Source organism: Mytilus trossulus, chromosome 14, assembly GCF_036588685.1.
Source record: "Mytilus trossulus isolate FHL-02 chromosome 14, PNRI_Mtr1.1.1.hap1, whole genome shotgun sequence".
Lineage (NCBI taxonomy): Eukaryota > Metazoa > Mollusca > Bivalvia > Mytilida > Mytilidae > Mytilus > Mytilus trossulus.
In genome coordinates, this window is record NC_086386.1 from 35,538,615 (window position 1) to 35,557,237 (window position 18,623).

At 31.4% G+C, this 18,623-nt stretch overlaps 1 protein-coding gene across 1 annotated transcript in view; it reads right to left on the reverse strand.

Moving 5' to 3' along the window:
- The window catches only part of LOC134696527 (bridge-like lipid transfer protein family member 1), an 80,568-nt gene that overhangs the window by 12,756 nt on the left and 49,189 nt on the right, over window positions 1–18,623 (reverse strand). Inside the window, exons 38-55 of the mRNA XM_063558366.1 lie at window positions 18,137–18,257; window positions 17,609–17,755; window positions 16,522–16,718; window positions 15,930–16,072; window positions 12,443–12,569; window positions 11,671–11,759; window positions 10,402–10,533; window positions 10,029–10,205; window positions 9,271–9,438; window positions 7,248–7,422; window positions 6,395–6,655; window positions 5,947–6,049; window positions 4,781–5,038; window positions 3,878–4,096; window positions 3,171–3,359; window positions 2,328–2,474; window positions 1,072–1,284; window positions 420–437 (exon numbers count right to left, since the gene is read on the reverse strand). Of these exons, the coding sequence (XP_063414436.1) occupies window positions 420–437; window positions 1,072–1,284; window positions 2,328–2,474; window positions 3,171–3,359; window positions 3,878–4,096; window positions 4,781–5,038; window positions 5,947–6,049; window positions 6,395–6,655; window positions 7,248–7,422; window positions 9,271–9,438; window positions 10,029–10,205; window positions 10,402–10,533; window positions 11,671–11,759; window positions 12,443–12,569; window positions 15,930–16,072; window positions 16,522–16,718; window positions 17,609–17,755; window positions 18,137–18,257 (2,884 nt within the window). The remainder of the gene's footprint in view (window positions 1–419; window positions 438–1,071; window positions 1,285–2,327; window positions 2,475–3,170; window positions 3,360–3,877; window positions 4,097–4,780; window positions 5,039–5,946; window positions 6,050–6,394; window positions 6,656–7,247; window positions 7,423–9,270; window positions 9,439–10,028; window positions 10,206–10,401; window positions 10,534–11,670; window positions 11,760–12,442; window positions 12,570–15,929; window positions 16,073–16,521; window positions 16,719–17,608; window positions 17,756–18,136; window positions 18,258–18,623) is intronic.

The following is an 18,623-nucleotide window of genomic DNA, read 5'->3' on the forward strand; positions in this document are numbered from 1 at the left end:
ATTTTTGTAAAAGTTAACGCCGGACGCAGGACGACGACGACGACGGACGACGACGACGGACGACGGACGCCAAGTGATGAGAAAAGCTCACTTGGCCCTTTGGGCCAGGTGAGCTAATAATATATAGGAATTATAAACACATCACATGAAATATCAATGGTAGGATAGTGCTGACAAGCAACTTAGTAATATGTATGGGATTACTCAGGAATTGTAAAATATAATAAAAAGATGAATAAATAAAAATCAGATGGTTTCCATTTGCGTTACACAAATGATATTCAAGCATCGACATAAGCATACAACACAAATAGTCTTGATAATGATGGTTACATATAATGTATTGAACATAATACAAGCTATGTATTAAGTAAGTGCTGTAATTTGTGCTTATTAGGTTCCGTCAGCGGAAAACTTACGCTTAAACATTTTACGTCCTGAAAATTGGAATATATTTCATGTAATATGTAATGATATGCTATCATTGATTTTAAAAGATAAGCAGCGAATAAGATCACTCTTCATCATAAATAAGCTTTCAAAATTCAAATAACTACAGGCAGCAAATATTCCAACTGAAAAGTCATGATCTTATATTCAGTTTAAAATTTTAGCATTTTTTTTTCAATGATTAACAAATTTGTGCATTAATATCACTCTCAAGACATGAAAAAGCATGAAGTAAAATGTCAAGATTGAAAATATCTTTTAAGCAATTCATCAATGCTTTTAACACAATGGGAATAAGATTATTGAAGCAAATTTTAACAAACCTAATTTTTCAAGCAATATACACTCTAGCTTTGATTCTCTACCTGCTATTAATAAGATAACTTTAAAATGTCCAACATTTCTTTATTTGGATTTGCTCAAAAGGAAACAAGCTGAAACAGAAGTTATGAGGAAAAATCGGTCAATTAAAAAAGAGAATAAATAAGCAGTCATTATCAATAGCAATTGACCACTTAATTTGATTGTAAAAGAAGTTTTATGACCTTCACTTCACTTCCCAATTGAAAGAGAGTCGGGTGAAATTTCACAATATTTACAAAAAGACATAAATGACCGAACCTCTTCTATTCACTCTGCTGTCAATCTCATTCTTAAGTTCCATACTGAGTTGGGTCCTGAATTTGTCACCAGATGAACCTCGGCGATGATGAGTTTTTCTTGTTTTTGTGTCACCTCCATTAACATTAAGCGCAGGAGAAGAGGTAAAAATTTTAGAAGGAGGGCTAAATGAGCCAGCTTCTCCCATTGAGCTGCTTGACGAACTGTCCCATTCTGAAAGTACAGGCTCATTACATAACAGGAAAAGAAAAACACAAACATATCAAAATTAAAATGCATGGTCAGCCATACCTCAAGAATTCTACAATAACTTGGACGGGGTTTTACATATCAGTCACTGTCATAGAAAATCAATCGAAATTAAAATGAAATGTCAACACTTATTCATTTTTTCTGCCTAGTCAATGCATGGAATGAAATATATTTTATCTTTAATTTCAGTGATAATTGTACCGGTTTTAGCACTGTTAGAAATATAGATGGATATTTTCACAGGATTACTTTTTAAAATACTAGTTTTATTGATATTGAAGATCTAAATGCAACTAAAAAATATATGAATATAATTTGATATAATTTCTAACTATAGCAGTTATAAAAAAATTGCAAGGAATATAAATTAAATATGAGACTAATTTGAACTTTTATAAATATAATCAATTTAATGAATAATGATAAATGTCACAATATGTGATGAGTTGCCCATATTTGTCAGAAACATTGAAACGACCACATTTCAAACATCTATTATCAAACATGAAGTATGACTGCCCTATCATAACCAACAAATTAAAATATCTCAACTTAAAGTAATGGAAAATGAATTAAAATAATATGATGATTTGCAAAAGCTGGCAAATAGCTTTAGCTGTTGTTAAAATCAAAAAGAAACACAAAACTGCTAAATAATATCAATTATAAAGCATTGCTTAAATTAATAAATGGACAACGGCACATCAAGAAGTTATTTGATTGATATAAATCTTCAAAGTTATTGCATGCTGATGTCATGAGGGTCAACAAGGGTTTTCAGAGAAATTAAATAAGAAAGATTTTATTGCTCAGTAAAATAATTTGACATTTTTTTTTATAGATACATTTTATTTATCTAATTTCAAAGTTAAAATCAAAAACTTTCCATAACAAGATATTATTAACTATCAACAAAGAACATGACAGAAATGACACAAGGAAAACCTATAGGAGACCCTCATGACTATATATATGAAGATGTACAACAGTAGTGCTACGGATACCTTCATCCCCAGTCTGGGCAAAGCTCTCCTCTCCCAGGAACAAACGTCTTGTCAGATTTCTGTTGTACCAAGCCTTAGGAAATGTAAGGATTTCTGACAGTCTTCTCATGTCATACTTAAAGGCAGCTGTTCCAATATCACACACAGCTGAAACATAATATCGTAAATCATGATATTTTTTTACTTTAATTGATGGGAACTAGGCCTGAAACATATGCTCACTTAATAAAGCTGTTATTTTTTTAATACATGGGCTTGGTTTTTTTGCATCACTGTCTCAGGTTAAGGTGGGTTGGCCACCTGCAAACATATTTGTTACTGTCCCATAATCAAGATCCTATATTTCATTGGTTGCTATTTGTTGCTATATATCAATCACATTTGTTTTTTGCTTGTTGTTTTGTAAATAAATCAGTTCCTTGGTTTCTTATTTGAATTATTTTGCATTTTTTTGTGTTGGAATAGTTTTATAGCTTGATATACGGTATGTGTTTTGTTGAAAGATGTACAGTGACATATAATTTTGTGTATCGTTAAAAGTTGTCCAATTACCAATCAAACTTCTCCTTATTATTAAAATCTGATTTGATTGTTCAGCATATTTGAATATTTTATTGCAGCCAGTTTTTTTGGTGGTAGAACTGGAGAGTACCAAGATATCAGGCAGGTAAATCCAAGATTAACAATATTTCCCATGAATGGGATTGGTGAGTAATAAACCTGGTAAAAATAGCCAAAATGTTACAAACATTTTCCAGTTCTTGCAGAGACATGTATTTATATGTCTCTGGTTCTTGGTATAATATGAACAGAAATTTACTCACAATCACAAATCTGGCTTACCTGAAAATCTAACAACATTTGACCTTGACTGTGGTTCATGTTTAGATACATGTATATGTGAAAGTTGATCAAGTCTCACTTCAAGTTTACGAGATCTTGAAATCGTCACTTTAATAAATTCTACGTTCAAACTCAACATATCTCTTCTTGACATCTCTGACCAGGCTGTACCATGTTCTTGAATGCTTCCTGTTACAAAAACGAAAATACAATTAATCAGAAAGATAAATAAAGGCATGATATTAATTTGTATTGGGGTAATATATCCAATGCAAAGAGCTTTTACTGCTTTCAATGATTTAAAGCCAAATTGGATTGGAAGTCTTTAGAAATGTGAAACAAATGCAAATCCCAATTTAATAGTATTTTAAGAGCATAGACATGATGATATTTCCATATTGGTGGTTACCTTGATAGTAACATTCCTGTTTATTTTCACTTATTGTTTTATTATTTTCCTACTCTAAAGATTTTCAGTCTTTTAAAAAAACGTCTTTTGTCCTCAAGTTTATGTTCTTCTTACACCTTCCATATGGTGTGAGTTTACACTTATCATTGAATACCATGTGGCAAAGATTTTTTTCTATCTAATATTGTACTGTATATTATTTGGACAGTGTTTCATATACATAATTTTTATTTTAACTTTCAAATATTAGCTATATCAATTTATTTTTTGGATATAACATATTATTGATAAAACCTACCCAGTTTATATGCCGAGTCACTAGAATACATAGGTGATGCCATCTTTCTCTGTGCTCCACCATAGGGATGGAAAATATACAATGAGAAATCTGATAATCTTCCTGTAAAACTGAGACCTCCTGCTTTAGACATGACAGGTAAATCATTACTGGATGAAGTATTACTGTGAGTTCTGGACTTCTCAGACTTACCACCACTCCAGTTACGCTCTCGGCTTACTACAATAGACATTTCAAAATATTCAAGAATTTAAAAACAATATTGAAATAGTTTCAATACACCTTATCGCTATTTGTCCGCCATTACTGGATATCACACAGGTTCCCTTAAAATTTGGACGCCATAAAACAAAACATCAGACGCCACAATGGAAAAGTGATTGTTGTTTGCGTCAAAAGGTCAAGCAGCCGGGTCATCCGGCCGAGTAGGCTAATAGCAATAAGGTGCATTGATTGAAGTACATTTTTCTGAAAATCTCAGTTGCACAATTATATTTGAATAATAAGGCCTTTCTTATGGTTTCAGGGTCAAATTTTTTGTCCATCTATGTAAAAATCTGGTTATTTAACTTGATCATTAAATAATTGCAATAGACATTTAAAGATATTCATAAATGAAAAATTTAATTACAAGTGATAGTTTCATGTGTCTGAAAATTGTTATTCGTTTCAAAGAGTGGGCAGATCTGTACAATTTAAATATCTTAGAATAAAATCTAATGGCTTCTGGGTCAAAAAACATTTTTTTATTTAATTTGAATCTGCAATTATCTGATTGTTAAACTTGACCATCAGAGATTTAAATATTCAGCCTATGGTAAGAGGACTTTAGCACTAAATATTTTCATTTTTTCCAAAATTTGACAAGAGCAAAATATGTATGTTCCCATACATATAAAATACCTTTGGTCTTAAGGGGAGGTGACGCCTCTCCTATTTGGGACTCCATATCTGGTCCTCTTGTGCTAAACACTACATCTAGTGATGGAACCTGTAGAAGACATTCTACTCTAGAAACAGGGACACAGTTAAATCTAATAATAGATGGTTCCACTCTAATGAACACAACAACATCAACAGGGAAAGAGCTGTAGTAAGCTCCTGTTGTTAGTGATGTGCTTGAGGCATCTAGATCTATATTCAACATACTGAATGGATCCACTGTAAAAAAAAAAAGCTTAATTTTAATAGTGCTGTCTAAATATAGATTGAAAAATGGAACAATTCAACATAAATATGTTATCATATAAAGTCAATTAAAATAAACTATACAGTGTAATACAGAATGCTTTAATTATAAACAGATAAAGGAGTAAGTCCGGTAAGAGCCCTTTTTGGCCCCAAAATATAGCAGTTTTATAAAATTGATAAATGTAAACTTTTAGTTATTTATTGGATAGTAGAATGGTTCTGCTACATAAATATTGGCTGTTTTTGACAATACAATGCACATATATTGAGTACTAGCACCATTAAGTCATGCAAAATTACTGAAATCTTCACAATTCCAGCATTTTAGTTAAATTTTAGACGGTTTCCGTGTAAAACGAAAGTGGCCGCATTCGTGTTCATCCAAAATATTGAACTGGAAGTTGTATTTGATGATAATACATAACATATATAATGATTGGGGATGAACACGGATGCGGCCACTTTCATTTTTGACAAAAAACATCGGAAAAGTGACAATTTTTCACATATTTGGTAGATTTTTCATATTTAAGCTTGAATCGGATCGTTTTTAATGACTAAATGAGTTAAAATCTTTCACAAAAAATAATTGAATCAAATTAAATAGACACTTAAGTGTTCAAAAGGTGGTCAAAAACTTTCGTCAGTTAAAACTGAAATTTGAGGCCAAAATCGGTCCTTACCGGACCTACTCCTTTGATAAAGAAACATCAATATCAGAAACAGATGTCAAGGATAACTGCTTTTTTCAAATAAGTAGCTATGATTTCAAGTAGCAATCATAGTACAGTTTTACATATTACTTTGACTAGGAAATAAAACTCATGTGAAGAATTGCAAGATAAAAGATGAAACAAGAAAAAAGTCTAAGTACTTACTTTTCTTTATAGGTGGAGAAGCTGCTTGACCAGGCTGACCAATAGGTATTGGTTCTAATGCTTGCTCTAGGAAATACATCAGGTATGGACTAATTATCATCTCCTGAAAAAAAATCATACTCAAATGTTATTTCAACTTTACAACACAGTTATATAACTACAAACTAGGCGACATGCTCATAATCCTGTTAAATAAAGGTTTTGCTTGTAAACTGCATATGGTGAAAAACTGATGGTCATATAGACAGACTGGAGTAAATCACTTTTTGCAATAGAAATATGATAAAGATTTGTAATACATTTTAAAATTACATGAACATTTCAGAATTTCATTTTTCTTATTTAAAACAAGTTCTGTGGACAAGTATGAAAGCAGAAGATTTACAATTCCAATCATATTTAACAATAATATTTCAGAAGTTGAAAAAACAAAGTATTAAAATTTTACCTCAGGTAATGACTGCAGTGACAACCAGGCATAAAGTTTGGCCTTTTTCACTCCAGGTTTCTGTCTTAAACTAATGTTTGAATCAGTACAATCAGAAGCAGTACTAGTAGTGGGGCTAACAAACTGATTGGATTTTGGTCTCCTAATGACAACTACTTCTTCTTCTGTGTATGCATCCTCCTGTGGAAGGAGGTCTCTAACTGTTTCAGGGGAATAAGATGATTCTATTATACCACTAGAAGTTTTGGAATTATAATGAACCTGCAAGTAGAAAAATTAAAGAATTATATCATAACAACAATGTCTAAATACATGAATACTTCAATACATTAATTTAAAACATTTAGAAATATGTCAATTTCAAATGTTTTGTCTGACTGCAGGTCTTATTCACTTTGGTGACTAGCAATGTTCTCTGCATGTTTATGAAAGATTCCAAATATATAATCTTTGTTAAGTGAAAAGGTAATAGCAAACAATATACTGTGTACAACATGCGTATGTCTTTTTATTTTATTACATCTCAACAATTACTAATATCTCAACAGGAATTACTATACATTGCTTTTATATAGATTAGACCGATGGTTTTCCCATTTAAATGGTTTTACACTAGTTATTTTTGGGGCCCTTTATAGCTTGCTGTGTGGTTTGATCCCAGGCTACATGTTGAAGGCCATACCTTGACCTATAATGGTTTACTTTTATAAATTGTTATTTGGATGGAGAGTTGTCTCATTGCACTTATACCACACCTTCCTATATCTAATCACACTGTTAGCAAAGTATATTTTATCTAAATTTTCTGCTTTTGTCAAGAAAAAAGATATCTTTATTTGTGAATTTAACTGACCTTGACATCAACACTAGGCATGAAGAAGACAGTGTTCTCCACTTGTGGCGGTTGTTGTTGTCCTTGTTTCTTATTCTGTCCAGAAAACTGACCAAAGTCAGGTGTATTTGGGTTTCTTCTGGCAGATTTAGGTGAACTCTGGCTAGGTGTTGGTGTCTTTTCCCTCTTCTGTTGTCTACAGAATACTCATCAATTTAAACTAAAGTAGCAGAACTGTTTTGTTTTTTTTAGATTCTTTTTAAATAAATGTTCACATCTACATACCTGTCAACCTCTGAAAATGAAAAGTCAGGTCATGACCTGCATTGAGAAAAAAAATCTCAGGTCATAACGCGTACGACATTTTGCGGGCTCAATTGAAGAACAAAAATATGTTTACATATAATTTATATAGTCAATATGTATATGAAACAGTTAGAACATGTATACAAGTTTATTTCAGACTATTGTTATATTCCATAGTAGCAGACTTGGCATTCTTTAAAAGAACTGCACTTGGTTTCAGTTCATAGCAATGCAAATGTGTATTCATTTTACAAGAAAGAAGAGCACACAGTGTATCCTTATTAAGATCAGCCCTAAACTCTGTAGCTATTTTCTTTACTAAAGAAAATGCCCTCTCACTGTCTGCATTGCTGTTTGGCAAAACCAGTAATGTTTTAGCAAGTTTTGACAAAACAAAAAATCTTGGCTTGTTAAGAAAAATGTCATGCAACTTGGACATTTCTCCCCAAAATGTACCAATGTCAGTTTCAGGGGAAGTGCAAAGTGGAAGTTCATCTAATGGGGTCAACTGATAGTCACTGAACTCATCTTGTAGCTTGTTGAAAATATCGTAACGTAGCTCAGGTAAACAGTCCTACATTTTGACTTTTGGTTACTTCTTCTTCTTGTCTCCGTATGAGCCTCCTTTAAATAGGAGCACCACCATAGTTATGGCGTATAAAGGAGGACATTTGGAGCCTGTATCGGTACAGATTAATGTGAGCATTTGCCTACCCAATTCCCCAGCCAGGCCGTGACGGGTCTTATTACCAGAAAGTTACATTGAAAAAGATCGATAAAACCGAAGGTCGTATTACTTCTAAATACCGGAAACAATTCCGGTCAGAAATCCGGGTGAAACGGGTAATCTTAGAAATTCCCGGGACCCGCCGGGTAAAGAAAAACTCCCGGGTGAGAGGTGAAAATAACGGGTGTCACCCGCAAAAAACGGGTGAGTTGACAGGTATGCATCTATAGAATTTTTGGACATTACTATAAAAGAACACTCTGAACAATGTACATTTATCAGTTACATCATCTTAATTTAAGACACCTAACTGAGTCATAAAAAAAAACCTTCTAAACTTTTTTTCTTTCGGGATTAGGGGAAGAGAAGGGGGAGGACGGGTGGAAAGCTTGGAATGTTTTAATAATTGAAGATTTGTTATATATATGTAAAAGATAGTTAAAGTTGAATTTGAACCAAAAGGTTGAATTTAAAAAAAAAAAAGGTCATTTTCTAATCCTGTCATTTTGAATAACTTGGGCATAGCCAATCTCAAGACAAACCAATTATGCTTGATTGATAATTGATGTAATTTCACAATTCAAATAAAGTATAACTAAACAGCAATGGACGATTATAATGCAACATTGTCTGATTGGATAACGTCACCAATTTTCATTACACAATTGATGCTATGAAAACATATGTGCATGCACAAGCATTATAATATATGACAGATTTTAAATGTATGATTTGACATTGCTTTTGGTCAGTTTCATTATGATGGAGATAAAAAATATTGCATTTTAAGCTAAGACAGCATTAATTGAAGATTTGATGGTTGCAAATACTCTTTTACTGTCTTCGTTAATGTGTCCCCATAAAACATAATTTGCGACCATCAAATCACCAATTGATGCCATCAGAGCTTAAAATAAAATACAGTTATCTCCTAAATAAGAAAGTTTGTTTAGTAAAATTAAATAATAAAAGAAAACAGAATATTTGTACAATATCTTATATTTTCCCCACCTTTTCAATTCATCCTCCTTAGAGTCTTTTGGATGTAGAACACATTTACCACTATCAATAAAGACCTTTATATCCAGCTCAAAGTCAATATTAGGTTCCATTGTGGTTTTAGATCCTCCACTTCCTATACTAGGGTTAGTAACTGGAGGTATTATATCCTCTTCTTCACTATAATATTAAAAAAAAATACATGAACTAACTTTTTACTCAGAATGATATGTTTTATCAAATACAATGTTATCGGAAATCTTCAACAAGATTACTGTTAATTCAGAAATTAATGTGAGGTTTTTATTATTGCGAAAAATGCAACAGAGTTGTCAACGCAATAATTTAAACTCTTATTTTAAAATGTTTTATATGATTTAAACAGGATTTTTCTCAAAATCATAAAAATACAAATCACATTTTAATAGGTCTAAAATGACAAAATCGCAATAATAAATGCACGCAATAATTTCTGAATTTACAGTATAACAAAAAGATGTACACGTAATTTAAAGTATTCGAAAACAGGGAAAAGATTTATGACCAAACTTAAATGATCTGACATCCTTCCAACTTATTTTTCTAAAGCTGACGACCAAAAATGCCGTAATTCTGTTTAGTAATACAGAAGAAATGTGCGACAACACTTTTTGTTGGAAGAACAGAATAATGGTCAAACTGACACACAGATGAAAGCAAGATAAATGCAAAAAAATGACACGTCTAAAAGTAAACATTTTTAAAGATGTATATAAAAGTTGAATAAAAACCTTGATGTATCATCGGAGAAGACTTCAGATTTAATGGGTCCTTCTTCTTCTGAGATATCTGAGGAGTCTGTGCTTGTAGTGGAATCCCTGCTGTACCAGGCTCGGGCTTCTGGAGAGAGACTACTAGAACTAAAGTCCTTCAGTAGACTGGGGTCCTCTGTAAGTGATGTTGGAGTCCTGTCAAATAAGTAAAACACATTAACATAAACCTTGTAGTGAGAGACCTAAATATAAAACATATTAACATAAACTTTGCAGTAAGAGACCATTTAAAGGACTTGGAAATATATACATTTTGTATCCCTGTTTAAATTATTTTGGAACAGCATATAATTCTAAATGTTGTCTAAACTTAACTACAATTTGTTATTACCCTGGAGGAGTATATGCTGTAGAAATAGTCTGTCCAAACTTAACTCGAGCTGGTAATGTTTTAGATATATCTAATGATCCTATCCTTCTAGACTGTTGGTTATAGGCAGCTAGCTTGTCCATATCTGCTTGACTGAAACAAACACAAACATATGTTGTACATATATATACTGTGTGAAAAATTTATACGACATCTATAATACTAAAATTACGAGGTCCAATTTGTCAGCCGTCATCACGTAAAAACGACGAATCAAAGATGTCAACTTTATATATAACTAATATAGTACAAAGGTGTAGATTAAAAATTACACCACTCCAGGCCCTTTTGTTTTCCACTGACGTAATTAATATTGCCAATAATTAAGAAGTTCCGGGTCAAGTCCGATACCGATACCAATAGTATATTCATCTGTTACCTATTACCTTATCTGTAGGTTCCGCATTTGACAGGCGCACCACCAAACGGTTTATTCAGGATATGCTATATACACGGGTCATAATCACAGGGTTGACACTACTAAATTGTCAAATTGTTACCTATTGAAGTATTTTAATCAGTAAGACTTTATAAGATAACAATATGAATACTAAAAATAAGGCGTATAGGTACAGTTTTCAATTTGTTATCGGGCATGACGTAAAACAGTGAATCAAAGAATTCAACTTTATTTATAACTAATATAGGGCAATGCTGTTGATTAAAAAAAAAAACTCAATCCCAGGACCTTTTGTTTTCCAAATAATTAATATTACCAATAATTGATAAGTTCCAGTTAGAGGGGTTCAAACAGAAAGATTTGAAAGCAGAGAAAACTGTGATAACTATCTTATAATCGGCATGACTTTATCAGATGACAATACTAATACAAAAATAAGTCTTGCTCATAGTAATATACTTTTATTCAGTCACGGACCCGCGATATCACGTGTGTGTTCTAGTATTATATATCAAACAGAAATATTGGCAATTATTTTTTACTTCTCTCTTTGTTTACTAATATGACATTTATCCTTTACATGTATCACTTTTTTCAGTCATGCTTGAAAATGGTACATAATATGATTTAGAAATTAGTATAGGTTTTACATTCTACCAAATAAACAATACAATTTTGTTATTCTTTCTCAAAAGTTATTAAAATTGGGATTGCGTCAAATGCAATATAACCTCCTCCAAAATTATTATAGAAATAAATTACTAAGGATAAAAGATAAGATCACTTAAGTGTTAGACTTTACTTCTCATCCAAAAATAGATATGAGTTACCTCCTTCTATGGTGGCCTCCACCGTATGATTTAGATCGTGAGTGAAGAGGTTTGTTTCCTATACCCAACTGATCCTTTAGAGCAGAGGTCTACAAAAACAAATGAAACATCTTTCAACATACTGAGCTAAAAGGTTTGTAAATATTCAAATTCAAATCATTAAGCAATGTCATTTCATGTATACAGTCACCAAATAAGACACTAAGAAACCTTTGGTCTATTTTTTTAATGTTTTGCCTCCATACTTTTGCATTCTGTTTATGTTTGTGATCAATGTTTAAAGAATCTGGTAACACTGATAATTTAGATACCCTGTGCACCAAACAGCCAAAGCATTTATGTAAATACACTTTAAATTATTATTGATAAGTAAAATTGTGTCAAATGATCTTGTAAATATTTCTTAGAGGATCTCATTTTTCAATTCGTCGTTTCAGAATCTAAAGGAGTCTGGGTAATATCATTGTTCGTACCCCAAAATTAAAATAACGTCACAACATTGGTTGAATTACCATTGATTTGGAGATTTTCAAACAATCACAACAATTTTCTGTACATTTTTTAAAATATTACCCAGAATGCATTAGATTCTGAAACGGCGAATTTCAGTTCGTTTTTTTTTTATTTCAGCATTTGCTTTATTACATGAAAGAAAAAATTTCTATGAAAACAAAATAATACTAATATTTCATCCTGATCAGCTTTCAGCACAAAGAATTCATGCTATCTGATCTTTACAATTTCCCCATTCTGTCAATACGACCAATCTTACCCTGCTTTCTCCTTGTTTCTTCAGTTTGAACAAAATCTCCCGTCTGAAATCTCTAAACACAATAGATTTCAATTCTTCAAGTTTTCTAGCTTCTAACTCAATAGTTGGCAGACTTGCTCCTAGTTGCCTGTAAAAATTATTCAATGTTAGTTATTTCCTAAAATAGATTGTTCTATTAAATCCCATCCTAATATCTTCAATTTTCATGTTGTTAATCATATAACTTACTAGACTACATCCATCTAATGTTTAAATATCTGAACTTCTTTCTGAGACCTCTGAGATTTTGAAATAAAAAGCTGGCAAAATCTAAATAACTTATTCAATGTTTAATTTGAATAAAGCACCCAAATATTATTACTTGTTTTATAGAAAATTATGGTTTTCATACAAAAACTTTATTTATTACCACAAATGCAGCCTTATTTATACATTTTTGTTTTAAATGAAGCTAAGACAACATGTTTTTTTGGTGTCAGATTTGTTTTTAAATGAAAAAAATAAACTCCCTAAAGCGTCAATTTAACAAGAATGTTTAATATCCTGCATATTTAACAACTGGTACAAATGCATATATACATACATAAAATTTGACTGAATAATTTTGGGTATAATTTTTTTTTCCCTTTATATCTTGTATATCACTTTTCATGTTTAGGACACTGCTGATGAACTAAGATTCAGTATCCTGAAGCCATTGCCATTGCTCTTTGTTAATAAGGGAGAAAAGTTGTTCTTTCAATTACTTTTAAATTTTTCTAAAGGTTTCATTTCAGAATTATTTTTCAAAGTTACTTTTTTGTAGTGTATTCAAAGATTTTAATGTGACAATAAAAAAAAGACAAAGTGAATATGCAAGGTTTTTCTATGGTTGATAGTTGGAAAACAAATTTAATATAAAAAAAAGAAGATGTGGTATGATTGCGGATGAGACAACTCTCTAAGCTTATATGATCTGTACTAACAAAGACATGATCTGTTAGTTGTGAGAATACTACAAATAAATCAATAAATCAAAGCAAATGAATGTATTAGTATACACTCAACAGATCAGCACATCTTTCTGGGAATCAAGCAAGACTTTTTACAAGTATATAACAAAATATATATACAGGAAACTCCTTAGAATCAAATACTCAAAATTTCAGCAAAAATATCCCATTACCCAAGTAGACAATAGTTGTCGTTTGTTTATGTAATTTATACTTGTTTCTCGTTTCTGTTTTTTTGTTTATATAGATTAGACCGTTGGTTTTCCCCTTTGAATGGTTTTACACTAGTAATTTTAAGGCTCTTTATAGCTTGTTTTTCGTTGTGAGCCAAGGCTCTGTGTTGAAGGCCGTACATTGACCTATAATGGTTTACTTTTTTAAAATTGTTACTTGGATGGAGAGTTGTCTCATTGGCACTCACACCACATCTTCCTATATCTAATAACTGTATATTCATTGAATCTTCTGCAATAATAAGTTGGCCTAATCAGGGGATGTTACTAGCCCTGACCACCATTATATAAAATGGGTTTGAGTAGTATTTTTCTTGTTTTTTTGTCCAATACATCACACCACAATGTTTGTGTAAAAATTATCAGCTGATTATGTAATGCTCTGTCTGTGTAGAAAATCAGTGTATGGATTAATTGAGAGGGCTAGCGGTATAAAACCAGGTTTAATCCACCATTTTCTACATTTGAAAATGCCTGTACCAAGTCAGGAATATGAAAGTTCTTGTCCATTCGTTTTTGATGCGTTTTGCCATGTGATTATGGACTTTCTGAATTAATTTTCCTCTAAGTTCAGTATTTTTGTGATTTTACTTTTAACTATTTAGTACAATTACAGAAACTGTACTCCCTAATATATAATGCTCTAGATATATTTTTTATTTTTTTATTGATTTTTTTGTTAAGCATGTATTATTTGAGGGCTGGCATAAATTATCATTGATGAGTTCAAATTTATAAACTTGTTATTTACACAATCTTGAATTGTTTGAAAATTTCAAGGATTTTCTAACCAAGAATAGAGTACCTTAAAAGCTTTATTTGGAAAAACCTTTTTAAGAAAACAGAATTTCTAAGTGCACTTCAATTTTGTTTTTAATTTGGCCTTTTAACTTTTCAGATTAGCGAACTACTAATTAGAATGAATGTCAGACTTACAAAATTATAAGTCTGGTATTGATGGTGAGTTTTCTAATAAGCATCGGATAAATACACTTGAAATAAGTGTTATACAAGAAATAATGAAAATTTTATAGTTTTGCAGTTTTCCTGTAAAATCAAAGCTAGCAAGTATAAGTGCACATTGCTGAAACACAGTAAAACCACATCTATAATTGTACTGTGCACTTATGTACTAAAGAAAGTAAACCATTACCGTAAGTGCCTAAACAAAATTTATTTGTATATTTGAGTTTATGAATGGATATAAAACTCCAACACCCTATCCTATTTTTTAAAATATCAACAATATTTGATAAAACATTTGTTACATGATAAAAACTTGATTATTTAGAACTACACAAATAATTACCTATTGAAGGAACTGTTGAGACTAAAATTATGCAATATATTTTTAAAATATCATATCTGAAACTTGATGTGAACTGTGATGTTCAGTAATGGGGATAAGGTGTATTGTGTACAATTTACAGACACATGGAATGAATAGACGTATTTACACTTGTATGCAAATTTGGCCGCCATTACATAACATCACACAGGTTCCCGTAAACTTTCACTTCATAATTCAAAACATTTGACGTCACAACTGAAAAGTGATTGTTGTGTGACGCCAAAAGGTTATTTGGAGGTGATATAAGGTTATTTGGAGGCAAAATACGGCTAAATACCAAAAACGTAAATACGTTTCTTCCTTCATTTGCAAAATGTCACTATAATGTCATGGCAATCCACAAAATAAATTTTATCAAAAAAATAAAATTGACCCTACCTCTTGAAAGGTAAAATCACTAGTAAAATTATTTCACAAGGATTATAAATAATTCAAGATGGACAGAAAATTAATGATGAAAGTTTTGGATTTTTAACAACCTCAGAACCTGATTGATATCACATTGTATACCAAACTTAAAGCTTAACAATGCTGACCTTGGGTTTCTATTCAAGGAATTCCATATTTGCTGTGTTGCTGTCTGATAGCAATCATTAATCACTATGTTCCATATTTTGTACCAGTACAGTTTAGATCACAAAATCGTTCATTTTGGCTACCATTAGCGTAAAATTCTGTGATTCCTCAAAATATACTTGTCAGGATTCGTCAGAGGTCTCAAATACTTATCATTTGTAGGAAAAAAATTAAAGTGATTCATCAAAATTAATCCATTTTAATATCTTTAAAAAGTAAGTATACAGTTCATTGTCATGCACCAAAGATTACAGTCAACGTCATTTGGCAATTTATTTTACAGTTATTTTTCATAAAGGTACCCCCATTTTCACCCTCATATATCCAATCATTACCTCAGGTCCTGTACAATCCTGGCCTGTTCATTCATCTCTTTTTCAATCAGTCTAAACCTTTGTTTTGGATCCATTGATGTGTCATACACAAAACTTGGCAATGATTCTAACATCAGGCTAGGTCTTCTAGGCGAAGGCTCAGTCTATAAAAATAGGGTTTTTATAATGTAACATTGAGTTATAATTATATAACCATGACTAGTAACTCAATTCATAAATTTTGAAAAAACATTCAGAAAATAATATCAGAATTTTTCACAAGGACCCTTACTGAAATCACTATATTCAAAACATCAAATGTTGAAAATATTTGCTCATGATTAAACTAAAATAAAGAATTTTAATTTTCATAAATTTTGCTTTAAATTATCTTTCTTATAAAGGTCAAAATTTGCTTTCACAAATTTCTTTGTAACTTACAGGGAATCTTACTGAAATCACTTTATTCCAAACGAGTTAAATTTCAAGGTAATGTAGAATATGAAAAGTAAATACTCTTGATAAAAACACATTAAAATGATAATAATTAATTTTAAAGATAATAATTAACATTTTTATATAGTTTTCTTAGATACTTAGGTAAAGCAGCTACCTCATATTCATTAGGGGAGAAGATATCCTGGCCTCCTTCTTCGTCTTCTCCCATCTCGTCTTCTGGTTCTCCTGCTAGAGCAGTTAGAGTGGCAGCAAGGGAAGATAACCTCTTTCCTATATTTGTATCAAGGTGAACATCTATTCCTTTCATCTCCCACTGCACATTCAATATCCATTTAGCATTGCCATGCGGATCTGTAAAAATGTTAATAAGGAATAAATGTTATTATTATACCTTACATATATTACAAACAATTCTATTGGATAACAACTTATCTTGTGACATGGAATAATTCGGTTAATTTTCCTTAAATTGCAAGAGGACGAATAACCATTAAAATTTACACAAGGGGTGGATAACCCTATTATTCACCAGCGAATAACCTTTTTAGTGCCTAGATTTGTACTAGAGTTACCTCCCGTGAAAATGACGTCACAGACTTAAATAAACAAGATGGCAGCGTTCCATTAAACTGACAGCTCATCGACATACGAGGAAATAAGGCTTGAAAATGAAGAATGCCAGCAGCCGATGATTTCTCTTATAAACAGTCCTTTTCAGGGCCATTAATATTTTACAAAAAGATTCTACCTTTGTAGTACATTTCAGAAATTCTAGAACACAAATGTATATTCCTGAGCTATTTTCAAACGTCAGCTTGTGTTTGTTATGGAAAAAATATAGTAAGTGTTCAAAAGGACCTTCCACTGTTGGTTCAGTATAATAAAACAATTGTGGCCCCTTAGAATCAATGAATATCCAAAATTGTCAACCCTTAAAAGTTATTTCACTTCGGGCTGCGCCCTCATTGAAATGACCTTCTCGTGTTGACAATTTTGGATATTCACATTTTCAACGGGCCATAATTGTATATTGTCAAAAAACTGAAAATTACTACTGTAAAAATTGTCAAATCAAATTGATGATATAACACAGTAAAGCAAATAAAAAAATATTTTTAGACCTACCAAAATTGACAGACAGATGTCTGAGACCACTTCTAATTTTTTAATACTATGTCACGAGCAGAAACAAAAATGCATGCATCAGTTCCTGAATTTACAATAACATCTTGTTTTCTTACCTGATGCCTGTTTATTAATTGTTCTAGAACAAACTTCATATGTTCCCTCTGGTACTACACATGCATTCATTATTGGATCTTCTTTAGAGTCTGGTTTCCAATCATCCCAAGACGTCTCAAAATCATTGGCAAATCGTAAACAAAAATCTGAAAATCAAATCAAATAATTAAAAGATTTTTTTTTTCTCTACCTCTAAACTGATACGCAATAAAAACTATAATATTTAAACTTTAACAGAATATTTTGAGGGACTTGGATTTTGTATTGGGGTGTGGTTGGCAAACACAAAGATGAACGGCAAATTTGGAAAAGCAAAAAGTTCTCAATATCATGTGTGTTAAATTCATTTTTTGGCAAATTTTTAAGACTTGAATATTAGGTGTAGCTCCATTAACTTAATGTTTTATTATCAGGTATTGGAAACATAAAATTTTACAAATTTATCTGTGATACAATTCTTTATTTAGATCAGAATTGTGATCACTGAATGGTTAAATTAAACTCTGTATAATAGAAAGACAACAAACCCTGGAATTTTCCCTTGCTGACCAGTGATCCAGAAGAACAAGCAGAGATCTGAGTACTCTTCAAGGTCATCACCAAGGCTACTCCTGGTTCACTGTCTATAAATCTACTGGTATGAGTATTCTATTAAAATAAATAAGTAGAAAATGAAAATGTAAAACCTGAGTTGAAATGAAGTGAAATGAATCTTTTAAAAATGAACAGTTTGTTCATTAATAATCTATTGAACTTTGTTGAATCACATTAAATCATAAAAGAAAAAGTATTAAAATTTGTAATTAATAATACCAATATTCTCAATGAATTGCATTGTTTACCAAAACAGTGTCAAATGCAAATTTGTCATGTTTCAAATATAAATGAACAGATCCTGTAATGTGTTGAAAAACAAAGGTGATGATAGTTATTGAACATCTGTTTTGTGTTTTCAGTATTCCAACAAACAAGAAATTCAAACTCAGCAAAGAAATGCAACTATTTGTACAGAAA